Source organism: Miscanthus floridulus, chromosome 3, assembly GCF_019320115.1.
Source record: "Miscanthus floridulus cultivar M001 chromosome 3, ASM1932011v1, whole genome shotgun sequence".
NCBI lineage: Eukaryota > Viridiplantae > Streptophyta > Magnoliopsida > Poales > Poaceae > Miscanthus > Miscanthus floridulus.
In genome coordinates, this window is record NC_089582.1 from 89,461,689 (window position 1) to 89,477,722 (window position 16,034).

Genomic DNA, 16,034 nt, shown 5'->3' on the forward strand with positions numbered 1-16,034 from the left:
ACGGCTGTTATTTATAAAGTCTTGGGCATCACCCCTGGACGCGCCTCCTAATAGGACCAAACACGATACACGGTCCAACGGACCAAAAAATGGTATCGCAGCACCCTAGCAGATTCTAGACGCTGACTTGTTTCGACGATTTCCGTTGATTCCGAAGGTCTTTTGATATGAGACCACTTGGATTGACTTCCTTATAAAATTAGCTTTACAACCATATGTGGATCGTCGAAAACGGAGTTCAGATGCGTCCTAAGTGACCAGTTTAAGATAGACTGGTCCTGAAACCCGAGTTGCACTTCAACTTCAGTTGGACTGATCTCCTCGTCTAAGTCTCGCCAGTGTATTTGAGCTGGGGATCGAACCCATGGATTTTCATTTTAGAGGACCTTGTTTTCGGTGCCGATTTGCTCGTCGCACGAATGGACGAGTGAACGAGCTCCTGCCATGGCGATGCTTGGCTTTTTCTAAAAATGGAGCAGGCCAAGGGGATGAACACGCATTGATGATTAACTGACCCAGGAGAATCGGGGGCAATCAGCTTAAGGTACCTGCCAGCCAGACATCCTTAACCATCGATCATCTTGCAGCCTCTCCAATTCTTTCTCCTCTCCGGCGCATTCGCTGTCCAAACTGACACCACCGCTGCGGCGGCGAGGGGTCCGACGAGCGACAAACGCTTCTGGCCCTTGGCAGTATTGCGGTACGGCGGTACGGCGGTGATCTTCTCGTGATCGGGTAGGGGAGCTTGGTAGGCAGGCAAGATGAGCATGATCGACGTGCTCACACGGGTGGACTCCATCTGCAAGAAGTACGACCGGTACGACGCCGACAAGCACAGGAACGATGGCGACCCCTTCTCGCGCCTCTACGCTGCCATGGACGCCGAGATCGACGCCGCCATCGAGGTCTCGATCTTCCTCTCGCCCTTGGCTGCCTTTCCGGTGTTGGGCCGCCACTGAAACCATGTCTGGTGGGTGACTCCGTTCAGAAATCGGCGAGGGCCGCGAAGGAGAAGAACCGGGCGGCCTCGGTGACCCTGAACGCCGACGTGCGGCGGACCAAGGCTCGGCTCCTGGAGGAGGTGGTCAAGCTCCAGAAGATAGCCGCCAAGAAGGTGAAAGGGCTCTCGCCGGAAGAGAAGGTGTTCCGGGCTGATCTGGTGGCCGCGCTACCCCACGGGATCCAGGCCATCCCCGACGCCCACGACGGCGGCGCCACACACCAGGAAGTCGGCTGGAATGCTCGGCCAGGGATCAAGTTGGACGATTATTCAGGTTAATTCATCTTTGGATGATCGTAGTGAACCGACAGCTCAATTCATCTTGCGAACTTGGGGATTTGGCCGTTGTGTAAACAAGCTCAAGCTGAGATTGCTCATCGTTATTTTGGATCCAAATTCAGCTGAAAGATTAGAAGAGGGGTACTTCCACACAAGTCAGGAGTCAGAGCAGTTCAGGAGAGACTACGAGATGCGGCGAATCAAGCAGGCAGGTGCAGGTCTTCCTTGCTGCGAAGACTGCTATTTCTTCTGACCACGAAACATTCATACCAACTTGTCATCAGATGATGGGATGTGCAGGATGAAGGGCTGGACTTCATCTCTCAAGGTCTGGACACGCTCAAGAATCTGGCCGAGGACATGAACGAGGTTAGCTCTGTCGTAAATGCAAGCTGCTAACTTCTTCTCTGGTTCCATTGGGTTACGTTAACATATTGTCCATGTACCTCTGCAGGAACTGGATAGGCAGGTCCCTCTCATGGATGAGATTGACACCAAGGTTAGCGTCTAGTATCTGCTCAGCACCTGTTAACTGTTATCCTCTAGTTTTATTTTGATCCCTAAAAGAAAGAAAAAAGCTGTTATACTCTTGTTTTATTATCCAAAAAAAGAAAGAAACAGTATCCTCTTACCACAATGTTTGAGGTTAAATGATGTGCACGATTTTTTGTGCAGGTGGATAAAGCTAATTTAGAGATCAGGATGACTAATGTCAGACTCAAACAAACTGTCAACCAGGTGGCTTGCTTATTATTATGTTGTTGAATGCTGTAACTGGTATAGTTGACAGAAGTTTTTCACATTTGCGGGGAAATGTTCTTATACCTCTACTGACGAATGTGGGTTTTGTTTTGAGCAGTTTCGATCAACCAGGAACTTCACAATTGATATCATCTTGATCTGCATCATTCTTGGCATTGCAACATACCTCTACAAGTAACTTCAGCAGCTTTACTGAATTCAGTTTTTTTCATGTCCCGTCCTCTGAATCTTGTTCGATCTGCGTGTTTCACTTTCTGGTGCAGCATTCTCTCCCAGTGATGTGAATCTTCACGATATGGTAACATTAGCATCTAAGCATCTAAATGATGCGCTCGGTAAATGTATTTCCAAACAACTGTATGGTAACATCTCCTGCAGAAATGATGCGCTCGGTAAATGTATTTTCAAAGAATCCTTTGGGGCAACTATATTTTTGAAGAACCCTTAGCATGTCTCCAGAATAACCTATGTCATCATCTGTTGTAAAAAGAAAAGGAACCTCAACAATAATATTGCGGCCAGACGATAAGTACTTTCTGTCCAAGGTTGCCTATAATTTACATTGCTGTCACAAGCATACGCAAAGGAAAGTTTGACTGTTCAAGCAATTGAAACAATGAGCATATATACACACAGAAAAGGCAAGGACTAATGGTGGAATGCATAAAACGATAATTTGCAACGGACTTCAAATGCATACAACCACCAACAACCTTGTGGCAATATGACATAAGTTTTGCACTACATCAATCTCATATCAGCAGGCCAGTTTGATCTAATCCTACTTTCGCTAGATTCCAAAGAATCTAACTAATTGATGTATAATAATACATGATCATGAGAAATAGCATCATTTCGGTCAAACAAGATACTCAGCTAAACAAAATTTAATGAGCTTTGAAGCATCTCTTGTTTGTTCCATGGTCACCGCATCTTGTAGAACTGTGTTCTTGATACCCGACACCTATGCCCATTTATGGAGTACTTGAGCTTAATGTCAATATCTCGAGGGTTGCTCTTATTGGGTGTGACTGTCATGCTACCCGTCAGGGTTTCCCCCTGGCAGATGGTTATTACATCCTCGAGGTAAAGAACAGTTTGCTTCCAGTGAGTGGCTTTTGATCTCGGGCCTGCAAGTAGTAGTTTGGAAATGAGTTGTGTTAACCAAATTTGCTCCTAAATCACAATACCTTGCGGATGGAAGCTAGGAAACAACAAACCTGTTGAGAAGCCCATCAGCTTATGGCATTTGGTGAATGACACATCAAAGTATGCAACAAGAGCATGAATGTAATCATTCCGCTCTGCAACCAGCTTGAATGGTACAGTAAAGGACGCGTCACCAGGGGTCATTTTGGAGATATCCATTGTCTGAAATAACATAGGATTTGAGCTCAAATGTCGTCCAATGAAAAATTAAGGAAGCTATGCCTTGGTTAGGGATGCAAATACCTTAAGTAACTGGCAGTTAGTGACAATCTGATTTGCATCCACTGTATCTACCAGTGGCTCCATCATCACCTGTTTCTTTATGCAGCTCATATCAAATCCATATACATTATTCCAAACTGCAAAAAGGATAACAAGAAACCCAAACAGAACTTCATTACTAAATAAATAACCCAGTCAAAAATGCTGAAACCAAAGCTTTTTTATAAAGGCAATAAGACTCAGTGTTGATAGGTTTTACAAACCATGTACCCAATGAACTTACATTCAATTTTGTCTTCCTTATATTCTGCATCTTCAATCGCAGTAAGACGCAAAGAAGTTTTGTCTGGCAGGACCACACCACCATCAGCCTACATAAAAGTAGCACAACTAAAGCTGCCCTCAGAAAGTTCAAATACTTTACACAAAGCACAGAACAACAGATAAAGATATTCATAGACAAACAAATTGCATTTTTTTGTAAAGAACATCAATAAGTGCTAGAAAGAGTATATAAACATGCAATGAACCAAACATGTACCATAAATTATGAAAAACAGAATCCAAACATTGTATTAATAATTAATAAATGATCACTTACAAGCCATTTATCGCGTGCATATAGGACAGTGTTCAACATATTCTCGAACAGGAGGAAATAACCCATCCACTCCGAGATGATGACATCTACTTTTGGGACTGGAAATTCTATTTCTTCCACTTTCCCTTTTATTACAGTTATGACTGCAGAGATTAAAATAATTGTAAGGATACATCATAGTGAAATAAGCATTAAATGTAGAAACAGAACAGAGTAAAATGGTGACAGGAATCTACCATCAGAATATCCATTTGATTTCACAATTTCCTTTGCCATGTCTGCCATCTCTGAACATTCAATCTGTAAAAGTAAGAACAGATCAACATATATATTAGTAAAAGTAAAGTATCAGAGTTATTAAAAGCATATTCACAAGATGTCAAGACGACAGAACATTGGCCAAGACTAAGAACAGATCAGCAAAGAAGGATTGACAGAAAAACGGTGTCTGATAAAAAACTACATACCCTAAACTATAGAACTTATCATATCGTAAACTGCATGTTGTCAGTACAGGATATTGCAAGCCCTGCATTTGTAGACAATGAACATATCCCCCACATATGAAAATATCCATCCCTTTTTTTTTACAAAAAAGAGACAAAAACAATCACTACAGTTTTTGAGGAAATATAAAGGTTTTATCTACACGAGAAACAGTGGTTTCAAGCTGATGCAGAATTTAGATTGAATTCTGTGCTTATCATGCGTCTAAAGTTTATACAAATAGGTTAGATAGCTTCTCTTTCATTTCGGATTCAGATCATAGATAGTTGTGACTTGCATAGTAATTAGGATACAAGGCTCTACAAGAAAGTGTGGCGCTGTGGCAGACAATGCTTAACAATTAAGATTGAATATAGAAAAGATGTATCCACTAAAATAGCTTAGATATGATCTAAGTATAATACCGAAATGAAAACATGAACAAAAGTGAGCCAACTAACCGCATAGACATGTTTAGCTCCTGCTTTTGCACAGAAAAGTGAAAGAATTCCGGTTCCAGAACCAACATCAAGGACTACTTTGTCCTTGATAAGAAAGCTGTTCTGGGAGATAACATTTTGATATGTTTTTGTCCGAACAACATCTTTTAGCATTTCCTGCAGTCAGTACATGCAAATAATTGGCATCTCCACTGCATAGACATCCTTGCTCTAAATATTTCAAATTAATGAGATATCAATTGCTTGTAAAACGTGATGCTACTAAGCCACCACATGTAAGGTTTGTTTCAGAATCACTTACTTCATGAATACCTGCAAAACAAAGAACATGGGAAACCTGAGTAAATATTGCACTTCCTTAAACGAAGAAGCATGAGTAGTTCAGTACATAGTTATACTTATATACTGTATAGAAACAGAAAGCAGCAGGTGAATTTAAAAAATGGTAGCACATATGATTACAATGGAAAAAATTATTACAAGAGACAGGACATCTGGACATGTGCTACATGAATCAGGTGATGAAAAAATTAAAGTTTCCAGCAATTCAGTTCTAATGTTTCTTCATCAGGACAGCACTAAAACAGCCTAAAGTACACCAGAGGCGAAAAAAGAGGCTAACAGAAGAGTACACAACACTTCAACGACAACATCCATACAATTAGTAACACCACTTACATCAATTCCACAGAACAAGAATACATTTTTAGTGCCTTTACTTTCCCGCCACATTACACCAACCACCAAACATTTAACTACACATTGGCTGAATAATAGCCACATCAAAGTACGCCACCGAAGATAGGATTAATTGTCCTGCGCCAGTTGTAAACTAGATTGTAAGTAGTAGCTAATGATCACAACTTCAGGAAAGATCATTTTTTCAGCCGAAAAACAACTTCAGTCGAACATTTATCATCTGGTGTAGCAATGAAAAGTCACACACGGTGCAGAACCAACTAAACAACAATCTTTCGGTTCCTCCTCCAAGCAGAGACTAATGAAAGCTCTGGTTGATGATCAATCACATCATTAACACTCAATCTCTATTATATATATGATACGATGATAATAATCTATCAGAAGTACCAACATACAGGCAACACCAATACACAAAAGAAAATTTTTTTTTTGCTGCTTGACAATCAGCACAATCAAAATTCTAAATTCTCCACTCACACTAATACTGCAAATGAATACTGAATCCTATAAATGGTTAATGCACAGTAACCAGGCTAAAGCTCTATCCAACACAAGCACCAAATCCGGGCAGACAAAGGCCAATCCTTTCCCCCACTTACAACTATACGAGAAACTTTGTCACTACCAAGATCGAAGCTCTGGATACAGAACATCTAAATGTGCGGGGAAACAACGTTAAATCGAACGGCGGGGGCGCGCGTACCGAAGTGGGAGTAGGAGTCGAAGTAGTAATCGGCGCTGGTCTTTTCGCTTCCAATCACCTCCGCCGACGCCTGCTCGTCCTCCCCCTCCGCGTCGAGGCTCTCTTCCACCTCCATCCCCACCTCTTCTGCCTCCTCGTCGGTGTCGAACCTCAGCCGCGACGCCGTGGCCTCCGCCAGGCCGCCGTTGGCGTCGCAGTTGCTGCCCTTGCGCCGATCCATGGATTTCTGGAGCGCGTCGGCTAGTTCGATGTGGCGCGCCGCAAAGCAGGGGAGGAGAAAAACTAGGGTTTTGCGAGGGAGAAGGGTTTGGGCAGGAGAGGTTTTATAGCCACGGTGGCCCAAATATCTGCCCGGCCCTTATTGCAGCTCACAAGTCACAGTGCAGCGTGTACCAGTTGGAGTTGGAGTTGGAGTTGGAGCCAGAATCCACTTCTGTACATTGGAGACGACGGAAAGGCTCCTCCTCAAGTGTTTTTCGGGAAGTTAGAGCCAATTTCTTTTTCTAGCTTCGGCTCTTGATTTAAAAATAGCTCTAACTTCTATATTATTCACCAAAAAATGATTCATCCTTTTAAAACGTTTGGTAGAGCTCATTCGGTTCCTTTGGAGAAACTACTGTCGAAGCCGGAGTCGTGCCAAACAAGCCCAAAATGCAACCTTTTTAAAAAATAATATTTCCCTTCTCCTTTCAAAATAAGTGCACGTATTACTTATCGAGGAGTTAAAATTCTTAAAAATTTGACCAACTTGAGGTTAAAACTTATCCTCATATAAATCACATCCATTACATACTTACATTCCTCATTTTGTAAAGATGCAATTTGCGAGGCAAATTAATAGAATAAAAAAATCAACAAAGGGGCATTTCGTCTAGAGGTACGATTCTTGTTTGGGTCCAAGAGGTCCCCAGTTCGATTCTCGGAATGTCCCTTTTTGTTAATATATACTTTTTAATAAAAATAGAATTTCTAAACGATATAATCATGCAATTGCGAGGCATAAACCTTTACGTTATATAAATAATGATAAAGAAATAACAATAAAAGGGGCATTTGGTCTAGTGGTACGATTCTCGCCTCGGGTGCAAGAGGCCCTGAGTTTGATTCTCGGAATGCCCCTTTTTCTAACTAACTTTTTAATTAAAATTAAAATTCCACGAAACGGTGTACTAATATTTATGATGTGTAATAAGTATCATCATTACATTAATCGCGTCGGCTGGAGGTATACATAGCGCCGACAGTACTCTTCCCTCGCCCTCTCTCCCATACGCAACGAGAAGCTTTGACAACTTTCCTATGTACCCTGCCGCACCATACGCAACCAGAAACTTTGACAACTTTTGTATGTACCTTGTCGCATTCTATTAGTTGCATCATACTTTCATCCATATTTCATCTCCTACTCCTCAGGGTATGATGCAACTCCAACCAATTCCTTAAATTTTGCTCCCCTATTCCTGCAAATGAGAGTCCATCATCCATATTTCATCCCCTACTCCTCAGGGTACTCCAACCGATCTCCTAAATTTTTCCTATTTTTACACTGTATTGTCATAGACCCTGTTTATTTGTCCCACTTGTCAGCTTTATGGAAGAGAGAAAGCAGGATGAGGGAGAAGATGAGGGACTCATACATCTGGGGGTTTAGGAGAGAGAAATGAGAGTCCCTCATCCATCGGGGCTTGAATAGGGGTTCGGTTGGAGAGGTTTTTGATGTGTTTGAACTCTCAAAATAAGATGAGGGCTCAAGTAAGAGTTCGGTTGGAGTTGCTCTTAGTAAGTCGGCATGGTCTGCAATCTGCTTAGGAATTTGATTCCCTAGAGGCTTTAGGAATTCTCAGCCCTCCTCCCGTTAAACACAGCAGACCTTTGATCCACTCACGGACATCTGACATATCAGCACTCTCATTTAACGCTACCCACTCACAGGCCCGGTCCTGTTAATTTATAGGCTTGGAGCGAAGCTCGGAAGATGAGTCTTCATTTTAATTATAATAATATACATAAAAATTCTATCCATCTCTATTTTTTTCTTTTTTCACTTCTATATAAATGCAAGTCTTTTGGCAACACGAGGACACTGAAAATTTAGAAATAATACTAGATTTAGTTTAACGTTAAAATAAAAATAAGTGTTAGTAAAGTACCAAGTATTTTTTTTGGCGAGAGACGAGTGGAGAATAAGGATAATAATTATTCACTGCCCTGCACTGTTAGGGATTCCCCAATCCCAAATTAGAATCTGAGTCTTATATATTCTATTCTAAAGAATAACGACAAGGGGCAAGGCAATTAGACAAATTAAACATTGATTAAACAATCAACAAAGAGACTAAGGGAACAGGGGCAATTGGGCATGGCACTTTACCTGAACACGTCTGGAAGTAATGACGTCTCGTATAGTCGTAGTGTCATACTTGCTTGGTTGGGAATGGAGTTACGGAGCGAGCGAACGGAGTAGCCAGTTCGGCGACGGCAACGGCGACGCCAAACGGCGGAGCGAAGGCGCAGCGATGACACAGAAGGAGAGCGGCTGCAACGGAAGAAAAATCGACGGACTCTTTCTTACGCGCTTTGTATTTCCTATGGGCCAACATAGCTTACATACCTGAGATTGGACCCCTAGGCTTCTAAGGGCCCTGTGCGTGGGCACAGCTCGAAACCCCCCGGGCCGGGGCTGCCCACTCATGATTTCACTCCAGGTCTGCTGCGTGTTTATTATTTGGCATCATTTTTTTAATTGAATTGGCTTATTTGAACTGCTCGGCTGCTACTGGTGTGGCTGCTGCTAGTAGCTGCAGCAGTAGGCAGAATTCAGCCGTAAGAAGGGCATGTTTGGTTTTTACAGGACCTCCTAAAATTTCAGTTATATCGAATATTTGGACACATGTATGTAGTATTAAATATAGACTAATTATGAAACTAATTACACAACTTGCGACTAATTTACGAGACGAATCTTTTAAGCCTAATTAGTCCAGGATTTAACAACGCGGTGCTACAGTAAACATATGCTAATAACGGATTAATTAGGCTTAAAAAATTCGTCTCACAAATTAGCCTCCATCTATGTAATTGGTTTTGTAATTAATCTATATTTAATGCTCCTTATTAATATCTAAACATTTGATGTGACATGAATTTTAGAAGCGACTAAAGAACCAAACGCCCCCGAAGTTTAGCCGAACGGGCTATACACATATTGATATTATTTTTTAAATAACTAGTCAGATTTAAAATAGTTTGACTTCTTGCTGCTCGTAGCTGCAGCAGTAGGCAGAATTCAGCCATAAGAAGTTTAGCCGAACGGGCTATACACATATTAATATTATTTTTTAAATAACTAGTCAGATTTAAAATAGTTTGACTTCTTGCTGCTAGTAGCTGCAGCAGTAGGCAGAATTCAGCCATAAGAAGTTTAGCCGAACAGGCTATACACATATTGATATTATTTTTTAAATAATTAGTCAGATTTAAAATAGTTTGACTTCTTGAAAAGCTAGATATGTGTTTATTTTAGGACGGAGGGAGCAAATAATTTCATTACGTAAAGGCGCATTAATATACAAGGCAGAGTTGTCCCCATTGAATAGTTTGAAGTGCTCTTTACACGTTACAATTCGGAGAGTATACAAGTGCATCATAGAAATGGAGACTAGGGACAAAGAGATTAGCTTCTCTTGCATGCTTAGCAAATTTGTTGGCTATTTTTTCTGTCTCTCACAAAGGGTTTAATTGTTTGCTTGCGTTAGCTTTAGCCTGTATTAGACCCATGCAGCATAACCTAAGCCAGCATAAACATATCCAAAGTCTTGGTGTTTGGTTGTTTTGAATAGACAAGCTGCATTTGATAAAATTATATATGGTTGTTTGCATTTTGTTACATGTAGTCATCTCAATGTCTAGTTAAGGTCTTATGTTTCTAGTAGAGGTATGGGGATGAGAATATTTTATTTTTGTGTGCGCACTGTCTTGTGCAAACTGCATTATCTAATACGACCGGATCTAATATACTAGCTAATGTAGCATTGGATTTACTTGAGCAAACTTGAGGTCAATACAGATAACCACAGAATGTTATAAGTGTTGGGTCACTATTACAATTTTAGACAAGAGTGGACGCAAATTAAGTCCGATGGCCTGGTGAAAGTTGCATCTAGACCTTTAGTGGCTTTTGGTGGATCGAATGACAACACAACTAAAGGTCTAATAAGTTTGCTAGTGCTGAACAGAAAATCGAGTACATTGCATACACTTGAAGATTACATAACAAGAGGTGTATCAAAGGTTCAACAAGAAAGTAAACTTGATGGTATTCCATATAGTATTCAAATGAAGGCTAAAACTGTGTTGTATTGAAAGATTATGGAAACAATCTAGTGCAAGCAAAAGACAACAATGCAGATGGAGTTAGTGAAATGGTTTCAATGTCGTGGGATACCATGTCATCATGTGAAAGCAAGTATATTTATCAAATGGCAAATACGACATAAGTTGGTGAATATGAATTCGTCTCATACATGTGGCTTGTTTTGCACAAATAACGAGAGACCAATAAGTTGATTAATATTGATCAAGTGTTCAAGAAAGAATGCACAAGTGAGGAAACGACAAGTTTGGTTTGTGCTGGAACTCAATTAGGCGCAGTGAACTTCGTTTTATTCTGTGTTATGCAAAGGTTAGCAATAGCAATAACTAGAGCTTCGGCTTCCAACAACCACATAAAAAGTAGCGTTGCAAAGACTCATATAGTGTGAGTAAGAGCGCGGTTGTACGTCTCCTTATAAGCAAAGCGTTTATCACAAATATCATCGAGTTCCGCATGTAAAAGGCTATATCAAAAATAGTTATTTTGTATAATTAGCTGTATACAATCTGTTTAAAATGATGATAACTCGTGAAAAGAGTGATAAAGTTATGTGGTTAACAAAAAATACAAATCATATAAATTTAAATATTTTACAATCTATTAGTTTTTTTATAAAATAAATATGACGTCCCTTATCACAACTTAGATACATACGTGTCACACGTGTTTATTCACGGGCATAGATAATACTCCCTTCGTTTCAATCTATAAAACATTTTGCTTTTTATAGATACATAGTTTTTAATATATATATATATATATATATATATATATATATATATATATATATATATATATATATATATACACACACACACTATATCTAGATATATAGTGTTGATGGTCACTAACACCTGTTTTGACAATTAACGTTCCACCCAAAAGCATGATAAAGTGAGGTAAATCATAATCATATATGTTGAATTTTGTTTATAATTCACCTAGTTTCACTTGTACTTATAGAATTATTTATATGCAGAAATTATAGCAAAAAAGGTACAAAAGATGGACAAATGAGGCAAATGAACGTGGGAGGGGGCCTTGGACCCACTTGGCCACGTCGGCCGGCGCCACCTAGTGTAGGGTTGAGATGGTGGACTAGAGGGGGTAAATAGTTATTTCTAAAAATTAATTGCGCCGGCTAACCGAAACAAATACAAAATTAAAACTATCGGTCTAGCGAGACTATACCTCTCTATCTAATTTCTCAAGCACCTTACAAAGATCCTGATTAAGCAAATAAAGTGACGGGCTAGTTAGAGCTAACCTAATCAATTCTAGAAGCAAGGTCACACAAATCTATGCAACTAGTACTCAACCAACCGGGGGAGCTCCAACACAAACTAATAAGCAAAAGCACAAAGCCCCCAAGCTCACTAGCAATGCTTAATAACAAGGCTACACAAGACAAATTAGAGAGCTCAAATTACTTAGCTACACAAACTAAGCAATATGACTAACAAGGTTACTCAAACCAATTAGTCACGCAAGGGAGCTACTTCTATGCTACACAAGCAAGAAGGTGACTAGCAAGCTACACATGCTAACTAATTACAAGAGCAACAACACAAGCATATGAAAGTAAATACAAGCTTGTGTATGGAGATCGCAAACCATCGGGAAGATGATGACACGATGATTTTTATCCTGAGGTTCACGTGTTTGCCAACACGCTAGTCCCCGTTGAGATAAGCTCCAAGGTTGCCTCCGGTCCTCTTGCTAGTGGTGACTCACAAGTCACACTCTACCACGTGGAGTGCTTACCACAAGCTCTAGAATTTTGACACGGTCGGACCACTTTGTCGCTCTTCGTGTCTCGCTCTACTAGAGTTACTCTTCACGGCTCCTACGGGGCGAGCACAACACCCCTCACAAGCTCTTCTCCGGAGCACCGCACAATCACCACATGGGCTTCACAATGGAGACCACAATCCACCAAGCCGTCTAGGTGATAACAATCACCAAGAGTAACAAGAAATCCCCCAATCACAAAGATTTTTTAGTGCCACCAAATGCAATCCTCAAATGCACACACACTAGGCTCTCAATCCCTCACTCAAATTAGCACCAAGCTTGAGAGGGAAAGGGAAAGAGGTGGATCTTCAATCTCTCATCCACACCCACAAAGGGCTCTCAATCTCTCCTACAAATCTTGGCTCAAACCATGGGAGAGAGAGAGGAAAGGATGAACCCTAGCTCATGAGATGCAACAATGGGGAATGGCTAGAGGAGGAAGAAGAGAGGAGGGGAGCCAACCTTATCTCCTCACGCAGGCTCCTTCCCCACTGAGCACCCGCACTAGAATTTTTAGTCGGCGTGGCCTGGAATTTCTCGGGCGGATGCTCCTCTTCCGACTGTTGGCGCTGAGGACCCCCATACTGGAAATTCCAGCCGGCGTGGCCTGGAAATTCTCAGGCGGACGCTCCTCTTCCGACTGTTGGCGTTGAGGACTCCCGCACTTGAAATTCCAGCCGGCGTGGCCTGGAAATTCTCAGGCGGACGCTCCACACACCAGGTGTGCCTTCCACACTAGAAATTCCAGCTCAGGCAGGATATAATTCTAATTAATTCCGTCCAACCAACAGAGGACCCCTACCTGCAATAATAAGCCCAGTGAGCAAGAAATTCTTGTTCACATTTCACAACTTGCCCAAAACAAGTGTTATCTCATCCCAAAAGCACCAAACCAATTTTAGCATTGGAGATAGCTTTTCACAAAGAATTTCCCCGGGCTTTCTCATGCACCTCACCACGTCACTAAGCGCAATGGATATGCAAATAAAACTCACACTTAGTGGCGCTAGATTACCGTTGTAACCAAAAGATTCCCTCTTTTTATAGTACGGCTATCTATCCTAAATCCGGTCAAGCACTTCTCTAATCAACTTAGACCGGTGAAATGAAATGCCCTACAAATATACCTTTGCCTTGCGTATTCCATTCTATCTCCTCCATCTATGATGCAACACATACACCAACATATCACAAATGATATGATCCACTTCATATCATCATGTGACCTTATTGGTTCATCGATCTTGACCTCACTTGCTTTTCACTTTTGCCTTCGTCCATCGGCACCAAGTCTTGCTTAAGCTTCACCGCCATGTGGTCTCATCGCTCCAAAGCCTCCAACTTGTCCTTCACGCTTGCAACCGGTCCATCAAGCCAAGTCTTATCTTGATCTTCTCCACCTAGTCACATGACTCCATGTCATGTCTCATATGCAATGAGCTCCTTCATCATATGTGTGAGCCTTGCAAACATATTTAAGCCATTTTCGCCTCCATGGCATGTGTTGCTCACACAAGTGTACCTATGGACTAATCACCTATGTATCTCACATAAACACATATTAGTCCACCTAGGTAGTCACTCAATTAATAAAACCAAACAAGGACCTTTCACCTAGGTGCTGCCCGGTGCCCCACTTCCCCCTGCCACGTCACTGATCCATGGGAGAGGTCCTCCAAGCCTTCTCCAGCGTTGATCTTAAGTTGATTTGCACCAAAGATCAAGATGGAGTGGCCTTGGATCCATGGGCCCATTGTTATGGACTTGGAGCCCTTCAACCGACCTTGGAACCGCCTTACCTATGAAATTTTGACATGTTCCATCAAGACAACCGCATTTGAGAGCTAACCAAGGCCCTACGATCGAGAGGTAGTGCATCCAAGGGTCAACCGATGGCCCTTGGCGCCGCCCAGTACCCAAGGCACCTCAGCCGACCTCATGGCTACCTACAAATACCCCCACTACCTCTCCACACTATAAATAGGAGGTGTCGAGCTCGGTGGAGAAGTGCCCTGTTCATTTCCAAGCTTCTCCAAGCTCTCTAGCTTAGCGTAGCTCTAGAGTAGTAGTCTAGTAGTGGAAGTAGAGCAAGAGTAGAGTTTCTCTTAGAGTCCGGAAGAGTCTTCTGGGTCTCGTATAGCTCCTTTGCAATTATTTATTTAGCATTTACTTTATTCAGTACTTTTTTTCATTACTTTATTCAGTACTTTTTTTCATTACTTTATTCAGTAATTTTAGCTTTGCTTAGTTCAAGTTCTAGTTCATTATTGTTCATCATTAGTGAGCTTAGGTGCTTGCTCTCGGCATTAGTATCATAGGTTATCTTTTAATTAGTAGTCTTTCGTTAGTACCGGTTCCACTGTCTGGTTTGGGTGCTTTGATCACATTTCATCGAAGCTCGGATCGAAGTAGTAAGCCTATAGATTAAGCGAGGTGCTTAGGCTATAGATTACCTGTGGATACGGCTAGGCCTCCGGATAGATTGTGGTAGTTGGCAAGTGCTGACAGCCTTGTCCATCCTCTGTATTCCACCACGTTAGGTCTAGTTATTAAATCATAGGGCTCGTGGCAAACCTTGTCTATTTAACTCTCCTAGTTGCTAGGCAGGCTATGCCCCGAAGTACTAGCGCATTTCTCCTAGTCATTTGTTTACCCTTGTTACTGAAAGATAAACTGATTGCTCTCCCACCTAGCTATCCTATCTCTATTGTAGCTTGTTTAGTAGTTTACTTAGTAGTTCACTCACAACCATTGTTATCATTCAACCACTTAGGATACAATTAGGCTTTCATTTAGCAATCTTAACTAATAAATATAAATCAACCTTCGCCTTCCTTTGGGAAAATATAAATTCAACACTCGATACTCACCGAGCGAAGTGCTACGCGATAGTTCTGTGCGCTTGCGGAATCCCTCCACTAGTCGTTAAGAAGTATTAACAAGCATTTCTGGCACCGTTGCGGAGGAAGGCAACTAGCATCGAATTTATATTTTGTGTTAGCTTTGCTAACCAGGTTTTTAGTTATCCTAAGTTGTTTATCCTTTTCCCTCATATCCTACCACTACCCAACATGACTTTGGGTGACAAGTCCATTCGTGATTTTTCTGCACCCTCGGCTGCTAATATAGCCACCGGACCCAATGTTATCAATGGGGACACTAACTTTGAGCTTAAGCCAGCATTAATTACGATGGTTCAAGCTAGTCCATTTTGTGGAAAAGCCCACGAGGATGCAAATGCTCACCTCCAACACTTTTTGGAGATTTGTAGCACATTCACCATAAAGGGAGTGGCCCAAGAGGCTATATGTCTTCACCTTTTCCCCTTCTCTTTGTTAGGAAAGGCTAAGCAATGGTTTTACTCTAGCCGCAATGCTTGTAGATACCTGGGACAAGTGTTTCCAACGCTTTTCTAGTTAAATTCTTCCCTATGGGAAATACTA

General features: G+C 41.5%; 1 protein-coding gene and 1 pseudogene across 1 annotated transcript; one reads left to right on the forward strand and one right to left on the reverse strand.

The window, feature by feature from the left end:
* The first annotated feature begins 333 nt into the window (after positions 1-333).
* LOC136546077 (syntaxin-71-like) lies at positions 334-2,436 on the forward strand (annotated as a pseudogene).
* Positions 2,437-2,738: 302 nt separating this feature from the next.
* Positions 2,739-6,751, reverse strand: LOC136546078 (probable protein arginine N-methyltransferase 1). The gene is made up of 9 exons (XM_066538054.1): positions 6,426-6,751; positions 5,322-5,332; positions 5,021-5,176; positions 4,310-4,373; positions 4,074-4,216; positions 3,756-3,843; positions 3,494-3,609; positions 3,262-3,412; positions 2,739-3,171 (listed from the first exon to the last, which is right to left on the reverse strand). The coding sequence occupies exons 1-9, from the start codon at positions 6,643-6,645 to the stop codon at positions 2,966-2,968; spliced, it is 1,155 nt and encodes a 384-aa protein (XP_066394151.1). The 5' UTR covers positions 6,646-6,751; the 3' UTR covers positions 2,739-2,965.
* Positions 6,752-16,034: the final 9,283 nt, after the last annotated feature.

Excerpts from the sequence above, each read along its gene's own strand:
- LOC136546078 (XM_066538054.1), bottom strand. The coding sequence starts at position 6,645 with ATGGATCGGCGCAAGGGCAGCAACTGCGACGCCAACGGCGGCCTGGCG. Across the intron at positions 4,374-5,020 it reads GAGCTAAACATGTCTATGCG|ATTGAATGTTCAGAGATGGC; the intron begins GTTAGTTGGCTC and ends TTACTTTTACAG. Across the intron at positions 3,610-3,755 it reads TAAGGAAGACAAAATTGAAT|TTTGGAATAATGTATATGGA; the intron begins GTAAGTTCATTG and ends TCCTTTTTGCAG.